This window comes from Chelonia mydas, chromosome 2 (assembly GCF_015237465.2).
Source record: "Chelonia mydas isolate rCheMyd1 chromosome 2, rCheMyd1.pri.v2, whole genome shotgun sequence".
Classification (NCBI taxonomy): Eukaryota; Metazoa; Chordata; order Testudines; family Cheloniidae; genus Chelonia; species Chelonia mydas.
Window position 1 is genome coordinate 228,440,668 of NC_057850.1, and position 23,385 is coordinate 228,464,052.

Here is a 23,385-nt window from a genome sequence, read left to right on the forward strand (position 1 = left end):
TTTACTCCCATTTTTTTTTCTAATCCAAAAGAAATCCGGCAGGTGGACACCTATCATAGACTTGAGGAACCTCAACAAAGTTGTCAAACTACAATGATTCAAGATGGTGATGTTATTAACAATAATCCTGACAATGAAACAGAGGGACTGGTTCTTGGCCCTCGACCTCAAAGACACGTACTTCCATGTCACCATATACCCTTTCCACAGGCAATTCCTCAGATTTGTCCTGAGGTCTGACCATTACCAGTACAAGGTACGACCCTTTGGCCTCTTTACAGTGCCCAGAGTATTTTCCAAAGTCCATGCAGTGGTGGTGTACTTCTGCAGATGATAATATAATGTTCCCATACATAGACAACTGCCTCCTCAAGGCTCTGTCCAGAGTCAACACATTCGAAGCTGTAAAAACAACAGTGGACCTTTTCTTGAAACTCAGCCTCCAGATAAACATGCAAAAATCTACACTGAAACCAGTCCAATGTCTGGAGTTTATTGGCACCTGACAGAGCCTCCTCCCTGCTCACAGACTTTCTGCAAGAATCAGTCTCATCTCCACCATGAGAACCAGCCCACAGATCTCCACCAGAACTTATCTACAGTTGCTCAGTCATATGGCAGCAGCCACACTGATCTGTCTCCAGGGATGGCTATGAACAGTGTATGTACCCCACAGGCACAGTCTGAAAATAACTTAGTTTGTTCCCACTCAAGGTCAAGGACTCATTAGACGGGTGTAAACAACCCCAAAATGTCTGCATGGGAGTTCCCTTCCTCCAACCACCACTATCCTTGATACTGACAACCAACACCTCCCTACTTGGTTGGGGAGCTCATCTACAGACCCACACAGTGCAAGGAAAGTGGTTCCCACCGGAGTCCGCATTACACATCAACCTCCTGGAATTACATGCAGTCTGCAATGCATACCTACACTTTCTACCAATAGTCAGACAAAAGACCATAAGAGTAATGATGGACAACATCGCCTGCATGTCTTATATTAACAGACAAGGGGGAGCAAGGTCCCAATCGCTATGCACAGAAGCACTAAAATTCTGTTTTTAAAAAAAACAACTGTTCAATAACTTCTCTCTTAACCAAAGGGCACTTGCAGTTTTGTAGTTTGGGTTAGTGGACAAAGTCTGGCAGTGGCCTGCTTGGAGCTCTGGTCTAAAGGACAGCTGGCACACAATTACAGAAATCATGATAATGGTGCACAGCCGACCAGAATTGGGAAGGTCACTTTAGGACTCCTGAAGGACCTCTCCCCTCTTTTTAGGAAGAGCCCTTTGAAAGCTGCTCACTATGTCAGGAGAGGTGGGAGCTAATCAAGCAAGAACAGTCTGTAGACAGCAACAGCTCAAAGATAGTGTCCCTTAACTGATTCCTGCTTCTAGACTATGCTGCTTGAATGGTATCATGATTGGATTACTCTTGTCTGCCAAATACTGACAGCATGTTTGTGACTGTACAAGACCATTGACAATCCATGCTATGAAAAGCTTAGTCTAGGAGGGGCATAGAAAGTGTGAGGCTAAACCAATAGAAGGAAGTATTTTTTCACACAACACAGTCAGTCTGTGGAACTCTTTGCCAGAGGATGTTGTGAAGGCCAAGACTATAACAGGGTTCAAAAAAACTAGATAAGTTAATGGAGGGTAGGTCTATCAATGGCTATTAGCCAGGATGGGCAGCGATGGTGTCCCTAGCCTCTGTTTGCCAGAAGCTGGGAATGGGTGACAGAGGATGGATCACTTGATGATTACTGTTCTGTTCATACCCTGTGGGTCGCCTGGCATTGACCACCGTCGGAAGGCAGGATACTGGGCTAGATGGACCTTTGGTGTAACCCATTAGGACCATTCTTATGTGGAACTAGTGTATTCAGTGTGGCAACACCTCTGCCACAGACCTACCTGGACACCAGAACACCACAGCAGGTTCACGGAGCAGGCGGTTCTCACAAGACCATGAGCAGGATTTGGACACATCAGCCCTAGAACACATACTCAGCCACTGGGAATTCCCAAACATAGATCTGTTTGCCACACCCAAAAGAGCCAAATGCCCACAATTCTGCTCAAGAGCAGGTCTGGGAGATTCATTCCTCGTTATTCAGACGCATCCCTCCTCTATGCCTTTCCACCCTTTCCCTTACTATTCAAAGTGCTTCACAAGGTGCAGGTGGAATGAGCCAGTCATTCTCACAGCCCCAACATGGCCATGCCAGATATGGTGTCCTTACCTTGTACACATGGTGGTCAGTCCATCAGTCACCCTGCAGTTGAATCAATATTCCTCTCACAGGACATAGGCAAAATTCTCCATCCAAATCTAGAACTCCTCCATATGAAGGCATGGCCCTTCATGGTTCCAGGATACAGAGATGACCTGTTCAGAAAAGGTAAGAGATTCTTTTAAATAGAAAACGTTCAACAACTTGCTATGCTAATCTGCATAAATGGAAAAGATTCCAGACTTGGTGGGACACCAAACATGTCTCAGCAATGAGCGCTCCTTTTCCACTCATTCTGGATTACATTCTAGAATTTAAGAGATCAGAGCTATTTACAAGCTCCTTTCATGTACCTCTGGCTGCCATTACTGCATTCCACTCCAAGATAGAAGATCATTTGATACTTACCCTCCGAATAGCAAAAATATTCCTTAAGCACCTACAAAACCTTTACCCCAAAATGTGCGACTTTACTCCACCTTGTGATCCTAGCCTAGTTTTGCGCTGTCTCAACAGCCCTCAGTTTGAACCTATCCATGAAAACGGCGTTTCTCATCACCATCATATCCACCTGACAGGTAACAAAAATAGGTTCTGTCGTGTACAGAAGGTACACTGTCTCTTACAAAGATAAGGTCATGTTACGACCACAACCAAAGTTCTTACCCAAGGTACCATCCTCTTTCCGTCTAAGCCAACCTGTCCACCTTCCCTCCTCCTTCCCCAAACCACCTGGCAACCAGCATGAAGCCACACTATGCACCTTGGATGTCAGATGAGCACTAACTTTTTATCTCGACAGAACTAAATCATTCAGACAGTAGCCACGCTTCTTCCTCTCTGTTGCTGAAAGATCGCAGGGATCGGCCATATCCAAACACCTGTCAAAATGGATCTTGGACTGCATACACCTTTACTACCAATGACCCAAACTTCAACCCCCAGCTGGAACTCGGATGCATTCCACTCGCTCAGTGTCCACCTCGATAGCCTTTCTAAACAATGTACCAATTACTGATACATTTGTAAGGTGGCCACCTGGGCATCCACGAACACCTTTAGTCAACATTATGTGATCATCTACTGTGTGGCATTAGATGCCCTACTAGGACGCACTGTCCTATCCTCCTTAGTAGATGTCACTCCAAAGCTCTAGATTTACAACTAGGGGCACTGCTCTACAGTCATGTACAGTGGCACACCCACAGGGACACACATCTCAAAGAATCGGAGTTACTGCACAGGGCTAGTAACCTTCTCGTTTCATTGAGAGAATCTCATAGGATGAAGTTCACCACAGGGCAGAGGGTCCAAGGCCTTGTACAGTACTTAAAAGCTATATTTGAAGTTCAAGTCTTGCCAAAGACCATATAAAATTTCTTCACTAACATCTGAAATTTACCTCTCTGCAAGGACCAGCTTGTGGCATAGGCACCACGTAAGCCCTTGAAACAAGGGCTTAATTGAGACTTAAGTGATGGATAAGATTTGTGCTGCCTGCACAGAATTTTGGACATGGGTGAATTTCATTTGTAGGCATCATGACTTTCAGGGACATAGTTCAAAAAGTGGCATTAAGGTGTAGACTTGGGTAGTACAGCAACCTTAATTCAATATTTTCCTATCTGAGTCTTACTGTTGTCTTATAGTTAAGATAAATATATATTCAACATTGCTAGTTTACCCTGACAGCTTCATCAAGGGGGAAAATAACCACCTACCATTTGATCTCTACCTAGCAGCATGGTGGCAAAGCAGCAAGGAGCTGCTAAGCCAGTAAAAATAGGCAATAGAAGATGGGAGGTGCATTTTGCCCATGAGGTCTTCTGTGGGCTGTGTAAAAATAGAGCAAGGTTAATACTAACCTGATTTCCCCTCCCGCCCCGCCCCCCCAGCTCAGAGAAGAGCATGTGGCTAAAATGTCTCCTCTAATCTCACTTTCTATTTCTAGCTTGTATTTTAATAATATTTTTCCTTTTTCAACAGCCTACATTGTAACACTTCTCCAGTTTTCTTTTGGCATTCCTGCATCCCAACTGTCAGGAAAAAAGGGTCTAAATGTTATAGAGAAAAACAAAATGAATTTTGGCTTGCATGTCCACATATTTAATGGTTATGAGATTGAGGCATCTGGATCTTCAAGCCTTAAAATTAAATCTCCCTCAGTAAGATTAAGATTCATTATTGAACTATTTAAGATTCATTATTGAACTTCCATTGAACTTCAAGTGCACTCTGTATTTCAGTTCAAAACTTGTTTACATGCCCCTTTTTACATTCTCCCAGGCTGTCCCCTGATTCACCAAATAGTAAAATCATTGCAATCGCACACTACTTCATATTACCTGGTCCTCCTCTGAGTTGTTAACTTATAATGGGGAAAGTGAAATGAAACAGAGTTAACAGAAGCAGCATAGCTGAGAAAGTATTAAAAAACCCTGCTAATCTCCCAGCTATTTGAATGTGAGTTTTACGTCACTACATAAAGACTGACCCAGATGTATTGACAGGTTTCAGAGTAACAGCCGTGTTAGTCTGTATTCGCAAAAAGAAAAGGAGTACTTGTGGCACCTTAGAGACTAACCAATTTATTTGAGCATAAGCTTTCGTGAGCTACAGCTCACTTCATCGGATGCATACTGTGGAAAGTGTAGAAAATCTTTTTATACACACAAAGCATGAAAAAATACCTCCCCCCACCCCACTCTCCTGCTGGTAATAGCTTATCTAAAGTGATCACTCTCCTTACAATGTGCATGATAATCAAGCTGGGCCATTTCCAGCACAAATCCAGGTTTTCTCTGCCCCCCCCACACACAAACCCACTCTCCTGCTGGTAATAGCTTATCTAAAGTGACCACTCTCCTTACAATGTGTATGATAATCAAGGTGGGCCATTTCCAGCACAAATCCAGGGTTTAACAAGAACATCTGAGGCGGGGGGGGGGGGGAGGGGGGGCACCTTGATTATCATACACATTGTAAGGAGAGTGGTCACTTTAGATAAGCTATTACCAGCAGGAGAGTGGGTTTGGTGGGGGGGGGGGAGAGAAAACCTGGATTTGTGCTGGAAATGGCCCAACTTGATTATCATACACATTGTAAGGAGAGTGATCACTTTAGATAAGCTATTACCAGCAGGAGAGTGGGGTGGGGGGAGGTATTTTTTCATGCTTTGTGTGTATAAAAAGATTTTCTACACTTTCCACAGTACTCATCTGATGAAGTGAGCTGTAGCTCACGAAAGCTTATGCTCAAATAAATTGGTTAGTCTCTAAGGTGCCACAAGTACTCCTTTTCTTTTTGCAGATGTATTGAGTATTCCTTTTTTTTTTTTTTTCCCCCTGTGGAACAGTGTATTTCTCACCAGATGACCAAATCAGAGAACATTTTCTTTGACCAGAAAGACTGGCAAATAACCAACTCTTTCAATCAAGACCATGCTACACAAAAAAAGAGACCTCTTTATCAGAAGCAGAAAATAACTTGTTTTGTTTTTGCTTCCATGTCTAGTATTTGATAAAGGAACAGCTTGTTTATTTAATTTATTTAATAAATGTTCTGCCACCTAACACTCAGAGTCAAATACAGATGTAGTGTTAACAGTGCAACTCCATTGAATTAAACAAAGTTGTTCTCATTTACATCAGGTCTGACTGTCCATCTGTACAATTAGTGTTACAAAAGTGAAAGTAGAGGTTCCTGGAGCCCAGGAGAAATTAATAGTGCTTCCAAAAAAGGAAAAGCTGGTGAAAAACAGAGGCCATAAAGGTTTAAGATTTTTGGGCTCAATCCTTCAAGGTGCTGGGGATTCTGAACCCAATCCAGCAAAGCACTTAAGCACATGCTTAACTTTCAGCATGTGACTAGTCTCATTCTGTTGACTTCAATGCAACAACACACGCTCTTAAAGTTAAGGGTGGGATTAAATGTTTGCCAGGACTGTTGCCATAATGGTCAGCACCCTGCAGGGTTGAGCCCTATATTACCTGAATATAGAAAGCTCTTACAGCAAACTTTGATACTGAGTAGTGCCCGTTTAGGTGTTTGGTTGCATTAACTGTACACATAGAAATTATTACAGTAGGTAAAGATGTTAGTGTTTAAAAACAGCCATTTACACAAAAACCAAACAGTTTCTTCCTTAAGATGCAAATCTTTTATTAGTGCATTTTTTGCCTAGAAAAAACACCAGGGTGTCACAGGGTTCTTAGGACAGAAGAACATAGATAAAATAGATAGGTATCTGACATCTGCAATTCTTGAGTTGAAAGGTTTTATTGAAAACCGGTGTACTTGATTTGAATAGGCTACAGGATCTATAGTCAAATGGAATTACTACTGTATGTTATGTTCATGTAATCTTGTAGTTTTACACTTTATTATGGGAAACTAATGAGCTTATACTGCATAATGCCTACAACATAATTCATTGTTTTATCAGAGTATTCTACTTTTTGGAAGAGAAAATGTACATGCAAGTTTGACATCATTGTGAATGTTTTAAAAGTGCTTACAGTACTGACTAAATCTTCCCATGTACATAATTGCTGCAGGCAGACTGGATTATAAAAATTACACCATGGATTTATCCTAATGAAGAGTTTTAAGTGACTAAAGTGAACATGTGAAATATTGTAGCCTCAATCAATCAGCTCATATTGTGCATTACACTAAGTCACTAAAAGACCTACATTTTGAAAAGTAAATTGTCTTCTAGGCTTCTCTGCATCTAAATTGTTTTTCTTTTGGAGACATAACTGCAATGTACAACTAGTTCCAGGGTCCAAGAAATATAAAGACGGATTGTTGATGTCCAAATGGCACTTTAGATACCGTGTAGTAGAGGGGCTGTTGGGAGCTGGTTATGGAGCCCTAACCCAGAGCCACTTGGTCCTGGTGCAAGGTAGCAGCTCCCCTGCATCTCTAAGGCATATGTTACTTGGTAATGTCCCTGAGGAATCTTATGTCAGTGGAAGATCAGGCATTGAAGAGCTGCATTCCACTGTGCCCCAGTAATCCCCCCAGCATGCCCGTGACATGCTGCTTCCTCTTCCTGTATCAGCATCTGGGGAGACAGCTGATGTAGATGGCAGCTAAAACAGCAGCAGATTTCTCTGTACAGGGGAAATTCTCCACTGGCTGTCTCCAGCTGTCTTAAATCCATTTTGCACAGTGTATGTGGTGCCAAGTGTACTGAAGGAGACGTGAGAATCCAAGTCATAATTATCTGTGGCACTGATACCCTTGCATTTGATGAGCATTAGGAGCTATCAAAATGTCTCCACAAAATGTCTCTTTAAAAGCACGACCGTAATTTTAGCTTCAGAAGAAAGTTGACATCTAGATAAAAAATTAGAGAGATAAGATGTTGTACGTGTATTTGGAGGAAGAGAGGAGACAGATGCAGAAAGAGGGAACAATGTTGGTTATAAAATGTAAAAACAATTGTTTGAGTAGATATTATGAGCACTAAATACATTTCATTGCTAGGTTATCAGCTTAGTAGGATCATGTGTAGGTATGAAAATGGAATCTACTGAAAACTAGAACCGACATGATCACTTCTCTTCTTTAATTTCCATCGTGATCTTTTTATAGCTATGCAATGGAGGATCTGTGACTGATCTGGTGAAAGGATTTTTGAAGAGAGGTGAAAGGATGGACGAACTTGTAATTGCTTATATTTTACATGAAGCTCTTATGGTAAGATTAAAAACAGTCAATGAATGGACAGTCCAGTTGACAGCCTGAGATATTCTTTGACAGCTTGAGATAAACTTTGTCTACACTGCCCCACAGTTTGGATTCTGCAGGGGTGCAATAGCAGTGTGCATCAAATAACAGCTCTGCTGTAATTCCCCTGTGTGGAAGCGGAGGGCACAAACTTAAAGGCTCCTAGTTCACATTACTGTAAATCCTGTTTGAAGAGTGCTATTTACCATGAACTAGGAACCTTTGATTTTGTACCCTCAGCATCCACATGGGGGGTGCACTTTGGTGCACTCTACTGTTCATATCCCTGTAGTCCCAACTGTGGGGCAACGCAGAAAAGCCCTTAATTTTTTTCAACAAATGAATATATATATTCCATTTTAAAAGCATGATGTTTCTTCCTATATTACACTAGTGTTTAATGAAATAAAGTTAAGGTTTAATTGTAAACTTGTTTTTGAATACTACCAGGTAAAGTAGCAGTTCAGTTCATCAGTATCAAAAGCGTGAACATTTATTTCAGACATTGATTACTTCTCCCTAGTTGCATTAAGTAAGTACAGCTTTGCATCTAAATTGTTTTTGTTTTTGTTTTTGTTTTCCGTTTGGAGACATAACTGCAATGTACAGGTCAGGGATTTTTTTAATAAACATTTTTTTTCACTGGAAAATGCTGATTTATTGAAAATGAACTTCTTTATGGGAAAGGATTGGCTTTCACAAATTTTTCAACTTAAAAAAAATCTTGGGAGAAAAATACTTTGAAATTGTCAAAACGTTTTGTTTCAACATTTTCTAAACAAAAAAATTTGGATTTCCAGTTTGAAATGACTTATTGTGAAATTTAACTTAATTATAGTAAAAATATGTTTTGGAAAAATGGTAGAAATTGAAACAAAGGATTTCAAAATTATCAAAACAAAATGTTTTCTTTTTTCTTCAGGTCAGATTTTCAGTTTGCCAAAATTTTCTAGATTGACTTTCCCCCCAAATTGGGGGGAGGGAAGATTTTTCTTTTTGATATCTCAAAAATGTTCATGGGATGGGAAAGCCATTTATGACCTGATTCTAGTGCAACATACTAAAAATACTGTTCTGTGTCTCTTGTTGTGAGGCAGCATCTATTTTGTAATTAAATAATGTACAACAAATTGAAATCTCTCAAAAGAAAAATCACTGTAGCTAATCAAAACAAAATATCTTTATCCTTGCTATTTAATTAGAGTTTGAGTTTCTGCACTGAAACTATTATTAGACCTTAGAACTTTTCTTTATTTTTCTGTTTTAATGGTCCAATATATAACCAAGATTAATAATGCCTCTTTATTTCTGTCATCATACAACTTATCTACCAGAAAAGGAAGTCACTAAAAAGTCCATTTATCCCACATAGTTGGTTGATAGTTGACTCAGTGTTCTTTGAATAAGAATAGCATTTCTAGGGGGTTTGTACCAAAAATGCTAGGAGAAGTAGAAATCAGAATCAAAATACACTGACTATGTAAGTGTCCATGTATTAGAAAATGAAATGGTAGTTCATTTTTGGACTTGGCAGCTGTTCTCATTTTGAAACTAAGTTTAGAAAGAGAGAAAAAGCATAGCACAAAAATATCAGCAAAGTTAATACATAGAATGTGAATGGATTTACAACTTATTTTTCAGGGGCTTCAGCATTTGCATGAAAACAAAACCATCCACCGTGATGTAAAAGGAAATAATATCCTATTGACCACTGAAGGAGGAGTTAAACTTGTGGATTTTGGTATGTTATGTTTTTACAGACAAAGTTGTAACTTTAAAACATGGTGGGGAGACGTGTAAAAGTTAACAGTTAAGAACAGCTCATTTAATGTTTTGATTTATATTTGGAATACTTGTTTTAAAAAAAATCAACTTAACTGGTTTGAAATTAGATAATATAAAGGAACACAAATTATTCATGGATTCAGAATATCCCTAACTATGGTCTTGGCAACTAGTTTACTAACAGTGTTTAGATAGTCCAGAGGTGGGCAAACTACGGCCCACGGGCCACATCCGGCCCACGGGACTGTCCTTCCTGGCCCTTGAGCTCCTGGCCAGGGAGGCTAGCCCCAGGCCCCTCCCCCCGCAGTCATGCCACCGCGTGGGCAGCGCGACTGGCTCTGTTCGGGCAGCGGGGCTGCAGGCTCCTGCTGCTCTGAGCGGCATGGTGGGGTGGGGGGGTTGGATAAGGGGCAGGGGGTCCTGGGGGCAGACAGGGAGCAGGGGGCGGTTGGATGAGGCGGAGGTTATGGGGGGGGGCAGGCAGTAGACGGGGAATAGGGAGGATTGGATAGGGCATGGGAGACCCGTGGGGGGCCTGTCAGGGGGCAGGGGTATGGATAGGGGTCGGGGGCGTTGGATAGGGGTTGGCATCCCGGGGGGGTGGTTTGGGGCCGGGGGTCCTAAAAGGGGGCGGTCAGGGGACAAGGAGCAAGGGGGGTTGGATGGGTCGGGTGTTCTGAGGGGGGCAGTCAGAACACGGGAAATGGGAGGGGGCAGATAGGGGGCAGGGGCCAGGCTGTTTGGGGAGGCACAGCCTTCCCTACCTGGCCTTCCATACAGTTTCGCACCCTGATGTGGCCCTCGGGCCAAAAAGTTTGCCCACCCCTGAATTAGTCTGATTTAGATTGTAGTTAGTACATGGAGTCTGGAATGACCTCATGCTAGTTCAAAGAAGTAAGGGATGCACAACCTTAACGCTGTATGTCATAGGGCCATAAAGGATATTGTGGAGAATAAGGGAGTTTCTCCCAGAGAATCCAGCCCAATGAGTTTAGCCATTGATTTCAATAGGAGCTGGATCAAGCCCTGAATGATATTCTCCCTTTCTTAATGAAAGGTTCATTTCATTTGAACAGAATGCAGAATTAGATTTATGGTGGTCAACATTTATCCCACTTTTAGTGAATGAAATTTATGAGTGTGGACAATGAGGGAGTTCTGTATGGGTGCGTGTATATATGTGTATATAAATAACCTGTGATTTCAACTTACCTGAGCGGTATTATCCTGTCTGGCTGCACAGAATTAAATCAAAGAGCAAGGAATCTTCCCACCCCCCTTTTAGGCCTGTGTCAGAGCCTGTCACAATTGAAGTCCTTGTGCTCCAGGGAACATAGGAACTGCACCCTCTGCCCAAGGCATGGAGGGGTAGGGAGAAAGTGGATCCAGGGCCCAGTTGCCTCTCTGCATCAGCTTGAAAATTGATGCAGGCCACGTGGGCAGGTAAGGGGGGTGAGGGAGAAGGAGGCAGAGGAGCAAATTACTTTCCTGAAGGATGGTGCAGACTCTGCAGTCCCCCTGTGCACCAGGTTGGTGAGGGAACGATCTCTCCATGAGCTTCCCATAGGGCTCTTTGTCTGGTTACGTAAACAGGCAGAGAAAACCAGTGATTGAAAGATGAGCCTATGAAAGACATTATGGAACATAATTCCAGAGAAGAGTACATTATCATTCTGAATTACATATATGATTATATAATAGCCTAAGTTACACTTTCTTCGAGTTAGAACATAGGTTTTTTTTTCTTAAATAGCTCTCTGTGTTAGTAGGCATCACAAACAATAACTGCTAAACATTAACAACTTAATTGGCCTTTAATAGCAGAAGTGGCTTTCTTTCCTTTTTGCCTTTTGTACTCCTGAAACTTGTAGTACATAATGCTGTACTGTCATCTGAAATTGCCAGCAAGTTAAAGTAGTATGGGCTGGATTAATGGACTATAAGGTGGGTAGAAAGCTGGCTAGATTGTTGGGCTCAACCGGTAGTGATCAATGGCTCCATGTCTAGTTGGCAGCCAGTATCAAGCGGAGTGCCCCAAGGGTTGGTCCTGGGGCCGGTCTTGTTCAATATCTTCATTAATGATCTGGAGGATGGCGTGGATTGCATCCTCAGCAAGTTTGCAGATGACACTAAACTGGGAGGAGAGGTAGATATGCTGGAGGGTAGGGATAGGATGCAGAGGGACCGAGACAAATTAGAGGATTGGGCCAAAAGAAATCTGATGAGATTCAACAAGGACAAGTGCAGTGTCCTGCACATAGGACGGAAGAATCCCATGCACCGCTACAGACTAGGGACCGAATGGCTAGGCAGCAGTTCTGCAGAAAAGGGCCTAGGGGATACAGTGGACGAGAAGCTGGATATGAGTCAAAAGTGTGCCCTTGTTGCCAAGAAGGCCAATGGCATTTTGGGCTGTATAAGTAGGGGCATTGCCAGCAGATCGAGGGACGTGATCGTTCCCCTCTATTTGACATTGGTGAGGCCTTATCTGGAGTACTGTGTCCAGCTTTGGGCCCCACACTACAAGAAGGATGTGAAAAAATTGGAAAGCATCCAGCGGAGGGCAACAAAAATGATTAGGGGACTGGAACACATGACTTATGAGGAGAGGCTGAGGGAACTGGGAGTGTTTAGTCTGCGGAAGAGAAGAATGGGGGGGGGGATTGGATAGCTGCTTTCAACTACCTGAAAGGGGGTTCCAAAGAGGATGGATCTAGACTGTTCTCAGTGGTAGCAGATGACAGAACGAGGAGTAATGGTCTCAAGTTGCAGTGAGGGAGGTTTAGGTTGGATATTAGGAAAAACTTTTTCACTAGGAGGGTGGTAAAGCACTGGAATGCGTTATCTAGGGAGGTGGTGGAATATCCTTCTGTCATAAATATAAAGAGAAGGGTAAACACCTTTAAATCCCTCCAGGCCAGAGGAAAAAGCCTTTCACCTATAAAGGGTTAAGAAGCTAAGACAACCTCGCTGGCACCTGACCAAAGTGACCAATGAGGAGACAAGATACTTTCAAAGCGGGGGGCGGGGGGGAGGGTTCTCTCTGTCTGTGTGATGTTTTTGCCGGGACCAGAGCGGGAATGCAGGTCAGAACTCCTGCAAAGGGTTAATAAGCAATCTAGTTAGATATGCGTTAGATTCTGTTTTGTTTAAATGGCTGATAAAATAAGTTGTGCTGAATGGAATGTATATTCCTGCTTTTGTGTCTTTTTGTAACTTAAGGTTTTGCCTAGAGGGATTCTCTGTGTTTTGAATCTGATTATCCTGTAAGGTATTTACCATCCTGATTTTACAGAGGTGATTCCTTTACTTTTTCTTTAATTAAAATTCTTCTTTTAAGAACCTGATTGCTTTTTCATTGTTCTTAAGATCCCAAGGTTTGGGTCTGTGTTCACCTCTGCAAATTGGTGAGGATTTTTTATCAAGCCTTTCCCAGGAAAGGGGGTGTAGGGCTTGGGAGGATTTGGGGGGGGAAAAGACGTTTCCAAGTGGGCTCTTTCCCTGTTATATATTTATTAGACGCTTGTGGTGGCAGCAATAAAGTCCAGGGGCAAAAGGTAAAATAGTTTGTAACTTGGGGAAGTTTTAACCTAAGCTGGTAAAAATAAGCGTAGGGTTTTTTTCATGCAGGTCTCCACATTTGTACCCTAGAGTTCAGAGTGGGGAAGGAACCTTGACACCTTCCTTTGAGGTTTTTAAGATCAGGCTTGACAAAGCCCTGGCTGGGATGATTTAGTTGGGGATTGGTCCTGCTTTGAGCAGGGGATTGGACTAGATGACCTCCTGAGGTCCCTTCCAACCCTGATATTCTATGATTCTATTAAATTTGTTCTTTTGACCATTAGTGCTGCCTTTCGAGAAGCATCACTTATTCTGGTGTATATTGTACACAAATTGCATATGCATATTGTATCATGGCACCCATTACCCTAGCATCTGAGCACCTCACAATCTAGAATATATTTACTCTAGCAACAACCCTGTCAGGTAGGGTTGTACTATTAATCCAGTATTACAGATGGGAGACCCAAGCACAGACGATCAGAGGCATGAAGTTCTGGAACAACCTTCCAAGGGGAGAAGTGGAGGCAAAAAACCTAACTGGCTTCAAGACTGAGCTGGATACGTTTATGGAGGGGATGGAATGATGGGACTGCCTACGATGGCATGTGACCCGTTGGCAACTACCAGTAGCAGAAATTCCCAACTGCTGGAGATAGGACACTAGATGGGGAGGTCTCTGAGCTACTACAGAGAATTCTTTCCCAGGCATCTGCCTGGTGGGTCTTGCCCACATGCTCAGAGTCTAACTGATCACCATATTTGGGGTTGGGTTGGAGTTTTCCCCTAGGGCGGAATGGCCGAGGCGTGAATCACTTGCAGGTTTAAATTAGAGTAAATGGTGGATTGTCTGTAACTGGAAGTCTTTAAATCAAGATTTAAGGTCTTCAGTAACTCAGCTAGAAGTGAGGGGTCTGTTACAGGAGTGGGTGGTGAGGTTCTGTGGCCTGCAATGTGCCGGAGGTCAGACTAGATGAACACAATAGTCCCTTCTGTCCTTTGAGTCTATGAGACAGACTAAATGAGTTGCACAGGAAGTCTGTGGAAGAGTAAAGGATTGAACCTGGCTCTCCTGAGATCCAAGCTGGCACCCTAACCACTAGACTGGCCTTCCTCTTTTTGCATGGCTATGAATAGGTATATTTTATGAGATGAGTCTGTTTTCTAGTGAATATATTCAGCTAATCAGTCTACTAACTGTGTGAACTTTTCTAAAATTTGTTAAAAATTTTGTTTTTCTTAATTTTACTTAATTTGCCTTGTGATAAGCAATATGTTAATATGTACTAAATCTCAGAATATTATCACAGCAACATGCGTAATGGGATTTTCGAAAGCTATGAGATGCCAGACTCTCATTGAAATCTGTCAGCTCCAGCAGGCACCTAAGTACCTTTTAAAGAACTGGCTATTTGTCATCAAAATCTGTCAGGAACAACTGACAATACATTGTTACACCTCCATTTGCAATAAAAATCCACACGTTCATCCATATAGTGTAATTTTACTTAGAGCCTGATTTTTGTGGAGCACTTACTGACATGGACAACCACTTGTGAATAGTCCCACTGGATTCAAATTATTTTGTGTGTGTGTGTGTGTGTGTGAAAATAAGGTTGTTTCACCCATATGCTAAGGGTTGGACAATTGGGTTGTTAATCTGGATTTAACAGGGGCACAAGGGCCTACGCTTCCCCAGGGTTGCCAAAACCTGCATCTTATAGACTAGATATTTCTTAGTATGAGCTGCTGTTTCCCAGAAAAACAAACTGTGCACATACAGGAAAAAATATGTAATATTCCATTGTCTAGGAAGGTGCATTAATCAACCTTGTTATAACACTGATGCTTATGGAAGCTCATGCCCCATGCCGTCAGGTGGAGGCAAATCTTTACACAATATGTAATTAGACTATGGAACTCACTGCCACAGGAAGTTGGTGGTGCCAAGAGTCTATCAAGATTCAAAAAGAGATTGAACATTTGTATGGATATCAAGAAAATCCTGAGTTATCATAATTAGGTATAAATATTGGAAGAGATATTAAACCTCATGATTCAAGGTGTAAGCCAACCTGTAACTATTAGAAACCAGGGCGAGAGCTATTGATGGGGTAAATTATCCCATGTCTCCCTATTCTGCGGTTCTTCCTCTGAAGTAGCTGATACTGGACTAGATATACCTCAGATCTGATACACTATGGCAATTGCTATGTTCCTAAACCTCTCAATTCTCTCAGCCCAAGTATCAAAAATGTCTAATCACCATAATATTTAGATATGCCTGAGGACACATAATCGCATAGTGAAAATTCTCTTAAACCTCTGCTGTGGATGAAGTGCAGAGGTGAAAGTAAGCTGATACAGTCTGGTACGGCTTACTGGCAAGAGCCAGTACACAGCTGACTGTACCAGCAGTGGGCAGCTTCCTTGGCCGGCGATTTAAAGGGCCCGGGGTTCCTGGCAGCAGACGGAGCTCCGGGCCCTTTAAATCGCCACCAGAGCCCCGCTGCCAGAGCCCTGGGGTAGCAGCAGCGGCCTGGAGCCCCAGGCCCTTTAAATCGCTGCCTGAGCCCCAGGGCTCCCAGCTGTCGCCGCAGGTACCGCTACCATGGGGCTCCGGCGGTGATTTAAAGGGCCCAGGGCTCCCAACCGTCGCTACCGCAGCGGGAGCCTGGGCCCTTTAAATCTCGAGTTAAAGGGCCTGGGGATTTAAAGGTCCCACCACTTTCTGGTTGAGGACCCACCCCCCTGCTCAGGACTCCGGGGTACCGGTAAGTCCTTTAAGTTACTTTCACCCCGACAAAGTGGGTTCCAAGTGGAAGATATGGAGAGAAGGCAATACAGTCCAACTATTGTACATCTCCGTAGCAAATAGATGGATGGAAATGTATAAAACTGTTCTGAGTCTAATATATAATATTTATTGCAAGTAAGGTTTGCCTCAAAGCAGTGGGACATGGGCAGCACTGACTAGTGGCTGAGTTATTACCTGCATATTCCCGAAATAGCTTTGCATTGCAATGCAAATGGCACATGTTAAGTGTGAAGGTAAAACATTTGTCTTAATTTTGTACATTGCACTTTAAAAAAAAAAAAAAGGTATTTTCCTGATGAAATTTTTTTAAAGCAATTCCAAAGTAATAACTTTATACTTAAAAGTTTCATGAGAATGTCACCTGGGCTTGCATTCAGAATGACTACAATAATACCCTTTGTTTGATTTAGAATATAGGAAGCAGAGAGGTTTATGATGGATGCACGTTAGCATGACTAAACCAGAGACTTATCCTGACTGTGACTCATCCGTGAGAAACTGAGGGGAGATATTTGAAATTGGCATTACTTTGATTAATACGTGAACCTTTCTTCATAGTAGAATTAGAAGTTGGAGATATCCTTAGCTAGCTCAACTCTAATTTTAAAAATGTAGTAAGATAATGATTTTTTTTCAAAATAAGAAAGTAATCATTCTGTTCTCCAAATGATTGAAACAATCAAAGTAAAGAGCCATGCAAATCTAAACTTTGTTGACACTTCAAAATAGTCTTTTATTACTCTGAATTGTAAATTAATTGTCTTGCAACCTACCTCTAACCTGGTAAAAACATGTTTGTTTATATAGAATGTTGTGTGAGAGACTTTCTTTGGTAATGCATTGTTAGATTTAATCTCTTTTTACCATAGGTGAGATTGAAGACATTTTAGGTAGTACTAAATTAATATATACATTAACTGGCCTGGCATTTTTTTGTTTGTAGGAAGGGTACATAGTAATTCCTTTGACGTTTGTAACTCATTGACACTATACTGCTTCTTGTATTAAAGGCTTGAGCTTTATTAACATTTTTACCAGAAGTAGTAATCTATTAGTATAGTTGTATAAAAGCTAGGGATATATGGATGTGCTAGTTGTCATAATTTGTTGGGTGATATTCACACCTCTTTTGTATCCAGAAATACAGGCCAAATTTTAAATATTGAGTGCTTAAAGTTAATCCATGTTTAGGCACCTGAAAAGAGTAGACTGACTTTCAATATGCTGATTCCCCTGCCAGTTCCCTGATAATAAGATCAGAATGATAAGATTGGACTAAACAGTTCAGTTTGTTCCTCTCCCACTACTATTTAATATGAATAAGGGTAACTACATAAAAATGAGGAGGCTAGTTAAATGGAAATGAAAAGGAATAGTCATCAGAGTGAAATGTCTGTAAGCTGCATGGAAACTTTTAAAAACACCACAACAGAGGTGCAAAGTAAATGTATATCCCAAATAATGCACACACACACCATGAGGACCAAAAACAATGCCACCATTTCTAAACAGAGTAAAAGCAGCTGTTAGAGACAAAAGTGCATCCTTTAAAAACTGGATGTCAAATCCTACTGAGAAAAATAGAAAGGAGCATAAACTCTAGCAAGTCAAGTATTAAAGTATAATTAGGCAGGCCAAAAAGAATTTGAAGAGCAACTATTAAAAGATACAAAAATATTTTTGCTATTAGTTCTTAAGTACATAAGGAGCAGGAAGCCAGCCAAACAATCAGTGGGGCCACAGGATGATGGAAGTGATAAAGGACCACTCAGGGAAGTCACGGCCATCGCAGAGAAGCTAGATGTATTGTTTGCACTGGTCTTCACTGCGGAGGATTGAGGGAGACTTCCACACCTGAGCCATTCTTTTTAGGTGACAAATCTGAGGAACTGTCCCAGATTGAGACATCATTAGAGAGGTTTTGGAACAAATTGATAAACTAAACAGTAATAAGTCACCAGGCCCAGAGAGTATTCACCCAAGATTTCTGAAGGAACTCAAATATGAAATTGCAAAACTACTACTGTGGCATGTAACCTATCATTTAAATCAGCTTCTGTACCAGGTGACCGGAGGGTAGCTAAAGTAAAGCCAATTTTTTAAAAAGGCTCCAGAGGCGATCCTGGCAAGTATAGGCCCATAAGCCTAACTTCAGAACCAGACAAATTGTTTGAAACTATAGTAAAGAACAGAATTATCAAACAGATGAGTAGAATATGGTGGGGAAGAGTCAACATGACTTTTGTAAAGGGAAATCATGCTTCATCAAGCTATTCAAATTCTTGGAGGATGACAACAAGCATGTGGACAAGAGTGATCCAGTGGATATAGCGTACTTGGATGTTTAGAAAGCCTTTAACAAGGTTCCTCACCAAAGGCTTTTAAGCAAAGTAAACAGTCATGGGATAAGAGGGAAGGGCCTCTCATGGGTTGGTAACTGGTTAAACCAGGGGTGGGCAAACTTTTTGGCCCGAGAACCACGTCCAGGTATGGAAATTGTAGGGCGGGCCATGAATGCTCACGAAATTGGGGTTTGGGGTGTAGGAGGGGGTGAGGGCTCTAGGGTGGGGCCAGAAATGTGGAGTTCAGGGTATGGGAGGGGGCTCTGGACTGGGGCAAGTGGTTGGGGTGAGGGCTCAAGCTGGGAGTGCAGGCTCTGGGCTGGGACCAAGGGATTCAGAGGACAGGAGGGGGATCAGGGCTAGGGCAGGGGGTTGGGGCACAGGAGGGGGTCAGGAGTGTAGGCTCTGGGCAGCGCTTAACTCAAGCAGCTTCCAGAAGCAGCTTGTCCCCCCTCCAGCTCCTACACAGAGGCGTGGCCAGGCATCTGTGTGGGCTACCCCGTCTGCAGGCGCCACCCCTGCAGCTTCCATTGGCCCCCTGACTGCCCCTATACATAGAAGTCAGAGGGGGGACATGCCACTGCTTCCGGGAGCCGCACAGAGCCATGGCATGGGCAGAGCAGGGCAAGCCCTGGACCCCACTCCCCAGCAGGATCTCGAGGCCCAGATTAAAACATCTGAAGGGCTGGATGTGGCCCCCGGGCCGTAGTTTGCCCACCCCTGGGTTAAAAGATAGGAAACAAAGGGTAGGAATAAATGGTCAGTTTTCACAGTGCAGAAAGGTAAATAATGGGGTTCCTAAAGGATCTGTACTGGGACCAGTGCTCTTCAACATATCCACAAATGGTCTTGAAAAGGGGGTAAACAGTGAGATGGCAAAGTTTGCAGACAATAGAAAATTATTCAAGATCGTTACATCCAAAGCTGACTGTGAAGAGTTACAAAGGGAACTCACAAAACTGGCTGACTGGGCAACAAAATGGCAAATGAAATTCAAAGTTGATAAATGCAGAGTAATGAACATTGGCAAACATAATCTCAATTATACAGAGTAAATGATGGGGTCTGAGTCAGCTGTTACCACTCAAGAAAGGGATCTTGGAGCAGATTGTGGATAGTTCTCTGAAAACATCTGTTCAATGTGCAGTGGCAGTCAAGTAAGCTAAAAATTTTAGGAAAAGGATAGACAATAAGGCAGAAAATATAATAATACCACTCCATAAATTCATGGCATGACTACACCTTAAGTACTGTATGCAGTTCTGGCACCCCATCTGAAAAAAAGATATAGTAGGATTAGGAAAAGTGCAGAGAAGGGCAACAAAAATGATTAGTGCTATGGAACAGCTTCCGTGTAAAGAGGGATTTAAAAGATTGGGACTGTTCATTTTAGAAAAGAGATGACTGAGGGGGAGTTATGAAAGAGGTCTATAAAATCATTAATGGCTTGACGCAAGTGAATAGGTAAAGGGGTAAATAACCTTTTTCTAACACAAGAACTAAGGATTATCCAATGAAATTAATAGGCAGAAGGTTTAAAACAAGTGTAAGGAAGTACGTCTTCACGCACCTCACAGTCAACCTGTGGAACTCATTGCCAGGGGATGTTGTGAAGGCCAAAAGTATAACTGGGTTTAAAAAAGAGTTTGATCATTCATGGAAGATAGATCTGTCAATGGCTATTAGCCAAGATGGCCAGGAACACAACCCCATGCTCTAAGTGTCCTTAAACCTCTGACAGCAAGAAGCTGGGACTGCAAGACAGGAGAGATCACTTGATAATTGTCCTATTCTGTTCATTTTGTCTGAATCATCTGGCGTTGGCCACTGTCAGAAGACAGGATACTGGGCTAGATGGGCCAATGGTCTGACCCAGTATGGCCATTGTTATATTCTTAATAAGGCCAACTCTGAAGTCCTTTTTCAGTCCTTGGATAAATCTCCATTTGCCTTAGTAAGGATTTCAGGTTCAGGACCAAAGTCACTTTGGGAAAAGACAATCTGATCATTAATATGTTGTTTCTGATTCACATGTCTGATTGACACTGAAAATCTATCCAAAAGTGACCTCCAGAAGTTTTCCAAACAGTAATAGAAAACATATTATTCTGAAGCCATCTCACCCTATTGCATTCTCAAATTGTATTGTCCTACATTAGCTGTAAATGCTGTCTGAATCATTCTACAAAATGCAATCATTAATTTAAATGATTTCATTTTAAAGTATTCAAAAATAAAAAGAATTATCCCTCTGCCCTCAGCTTATCTTCAGAAGTGAGTCATAGTAAGGCTTAGTATTTGCGTTAGTCAGTCTAGCATGCATCCATAATAAAGTTGTCTGCTTCATTGATTCAGATCAAGAACAGGGTATAATTGTGTTGTCATTTCTCCATACCAGATAACATGACATTCATGTGTTACTTTTAAATGACATTTTAATATAGAGGTACTAATAGAAGCCTATAAAAGCAAAGAACTTCAAAGTTAAAGCTTCCTCAGTAAAGAGCTTGTCAAGCTGCTTTGAATATGAGCCCCATAAAAAAATCTGAATTTTCCAAAGGGGAGAACCCTTTTTATAGACCAGGATCAGAGTTACTGTCCTAGTCCAGTCACAATCATTGAACAAGCTTTTCCTATTAATTCACATTGAGATGCCATGGGATACCATAAATGTTATATAATGCATAGAGCAGTAATCTAATGTCATGTACTGTAAATTATGTTAGTCAAAATAGGCTGGAAAGTAGCTGGATCTGGCCAGCAAAATAATTCCCCAACATGGGGGAACTCAGGCACCTGGCAGGGCACAGAGTGGGCATTGTTAGTTCCTGTGCCACTCATCCATTCAGCCCTGGAGCAGGGGACATGAAAGAGCAAGGCCAGGGGCCAGCCACAACATGCTGCACACTAGCTATGCTCACCGGCATATGATCCTTTAGGGATCATAGCCTGCTAACGTAAGGTAGAGCAGCCCCCATAGGTTAGATTGGTCCAATTTAGATTCATGTCTGAATTTAGCCCAAAGGATTTTCAGTCCGAACTTTGAATAACTTTACTTCTCTGGGCTTATGTAAAAACAATTTGTTGCCTATTAAAACAGAATTACAGAGAGTCATCTAAAATGTCTCTGTCACCTTCAGTACTCTGAAGTAAATCAACACAAGAACTATGCAGCAAAAGCACCTGCATGCCTCTTTTATGAATGGTTTTAAAATGTGTAAGACTTGTTTAGCTTGTGGTTTTGGTTTTCAGGGTGGGGTTTTTTGTGGTTTTGGTTTTGTTTTTGGTCACTGTCTCTGCTCACCAGGGTGCTTCTTACAGTTCTAGAACTATTTCTATGGTGGCATATCTGTCTGTATCTTCATTCTGGCCTATACATTTTATGAAACATGCCTTGATCTTTTCCAGTGACATCGATCCAAGCCCTATAATTCATATATTTATCTTTTTTAAATACTAGCCTTTCATTTTTGGAGTGATATGGAGTCATACAACCTGTGTAGGGCCTTCCTGCTTTCTGTTTAGGATTTGTACCCTGGAAAGCATGTTCTTCCTGGAAGAGCTTTGTAACTCTGGTTTACCTATGTTCCATCACTGTTTCTGCCTCTGGCAGTCTGTTCCATACATGAATTAACTTTTATGTAATGAGATTTTTTTTATACCCCTTTCAGGCCGGGTTCTTTCTCAGCTCTTGGTTTTCAGCTGGTTACATTCATAATAGTTTTATGAAACCCTACTGTGTGTGTTCATTGTTCAAGACTAGCATTCTGGAACTCCTGAGTTCTAATTCTGGCTCTTATGCTGGGTTTGGGGGACCTTGCCTTCTGATGCACCATCAGACAGCTGAAATGTTGCAGCTCTATCATAGATTGTTTTAAAATAAGCATGTATGCTCTCCCTACATCTTTCTTCTCCTACTCCCACATTCCTCATGATCTCTTTTCTCCAGCATCCCTAGATCTAGAATCCTGAACCATAAAACTGTTTTAGGTTTTTCTAAAAAAGAGTCAAAATGGTGCTGCAAAAATCATCTTCCTGGCTCATCATTTCAACTGCATTATGCCTTTCCCCCCTTTCCCTGGCTCCCCCTTCTCCATCACATCAAGCACAAACTACTTTCAAGACTCTTATGACTTAACCCCACCTTCTTGTCATCTTTTACATGATATAGAGCCATCAACCCTGTCATAGTGATGCCAGCCTTTATAGCCAATTAGCAAAACTTCCCAAGAAGCACCTTCACTCTTTCACCCATGCCATCCCTTATGCATGGGAGGAGCTCCATGCAAAGATCTGCAAAGCAACTATGTTGTTATTCTCCTTTAAATGTCTTCTTAATACCCACCTATGCTGTGATGCTTACAAAACACTTGACAATGGTTATGCAGCTGCTGTGCTCTGCCTGGTGCTTATTATGCTAATAGTAATTGTCTCACTGTCACCTTGTGCTCCCTTCATCTGTTTGATGTATTCCCTTGTCTATTGTCATATATTTAGATTGTAAGCTCTTTGGTGCAAGGACCACATTTTTGTTATGTGTACAGTGCCTATTGTAATGTGCCTCCAATCTCTGACTCGGGGCTGGGGGAGCTATCACAGTATATATATATATATATATTTAATAATAATAATTAATTAATAAAGGACTCCGTTGTTGCACTACTATTTGTTTACTTAATTTAAGTCCAAGATCATAACTGAGTAGCTCTAGTTCTCAGGTATTTCTGCTCTGCTAATGCTTGCAATGTGCAGCTTGTATGATACCTGCCGTCTGAGGGTACTACACAAAAATATCCACTTTTCACGAGTAAGCCAATGCCTAGAGTTACCAGACACAATAGGTAAGAAACATGTCTGATCTTTTCTGAACACACCCATAATATCTCTTTTTCTTATCATTAAGT

General features: G+C 41.8%; 1 protein-coding gene across 4 annotated transcripts in view; it reads left to right on the forward strand.

Annotated features, from left to right (window-relative positions):
• MYO3A (myosin IIIA) overlaps nt 1–23,385 on the forward strand; it is a 204,600-nt gene that overhangs the window by 66,094 nt on the left and 115,121 nt on the right. For all 4 annotated transcript variants that reach the window (XM_043541353.1, XM_043541354.1, XM_037890867.2 and 1 more), the window contains exons 4-5: nt 7,841–7,945; nt 9,617–9,716. In XM_043541353.1, the coding sequence (XP_043397288.1) occupies nt 7,841–7,945; nt 9,617–9,716 (205 nt within the window). The remainder of the gene's footprint in view (nt 1–7,840; nt 7,946–9,616; nt 9,717–23,385) is intronic.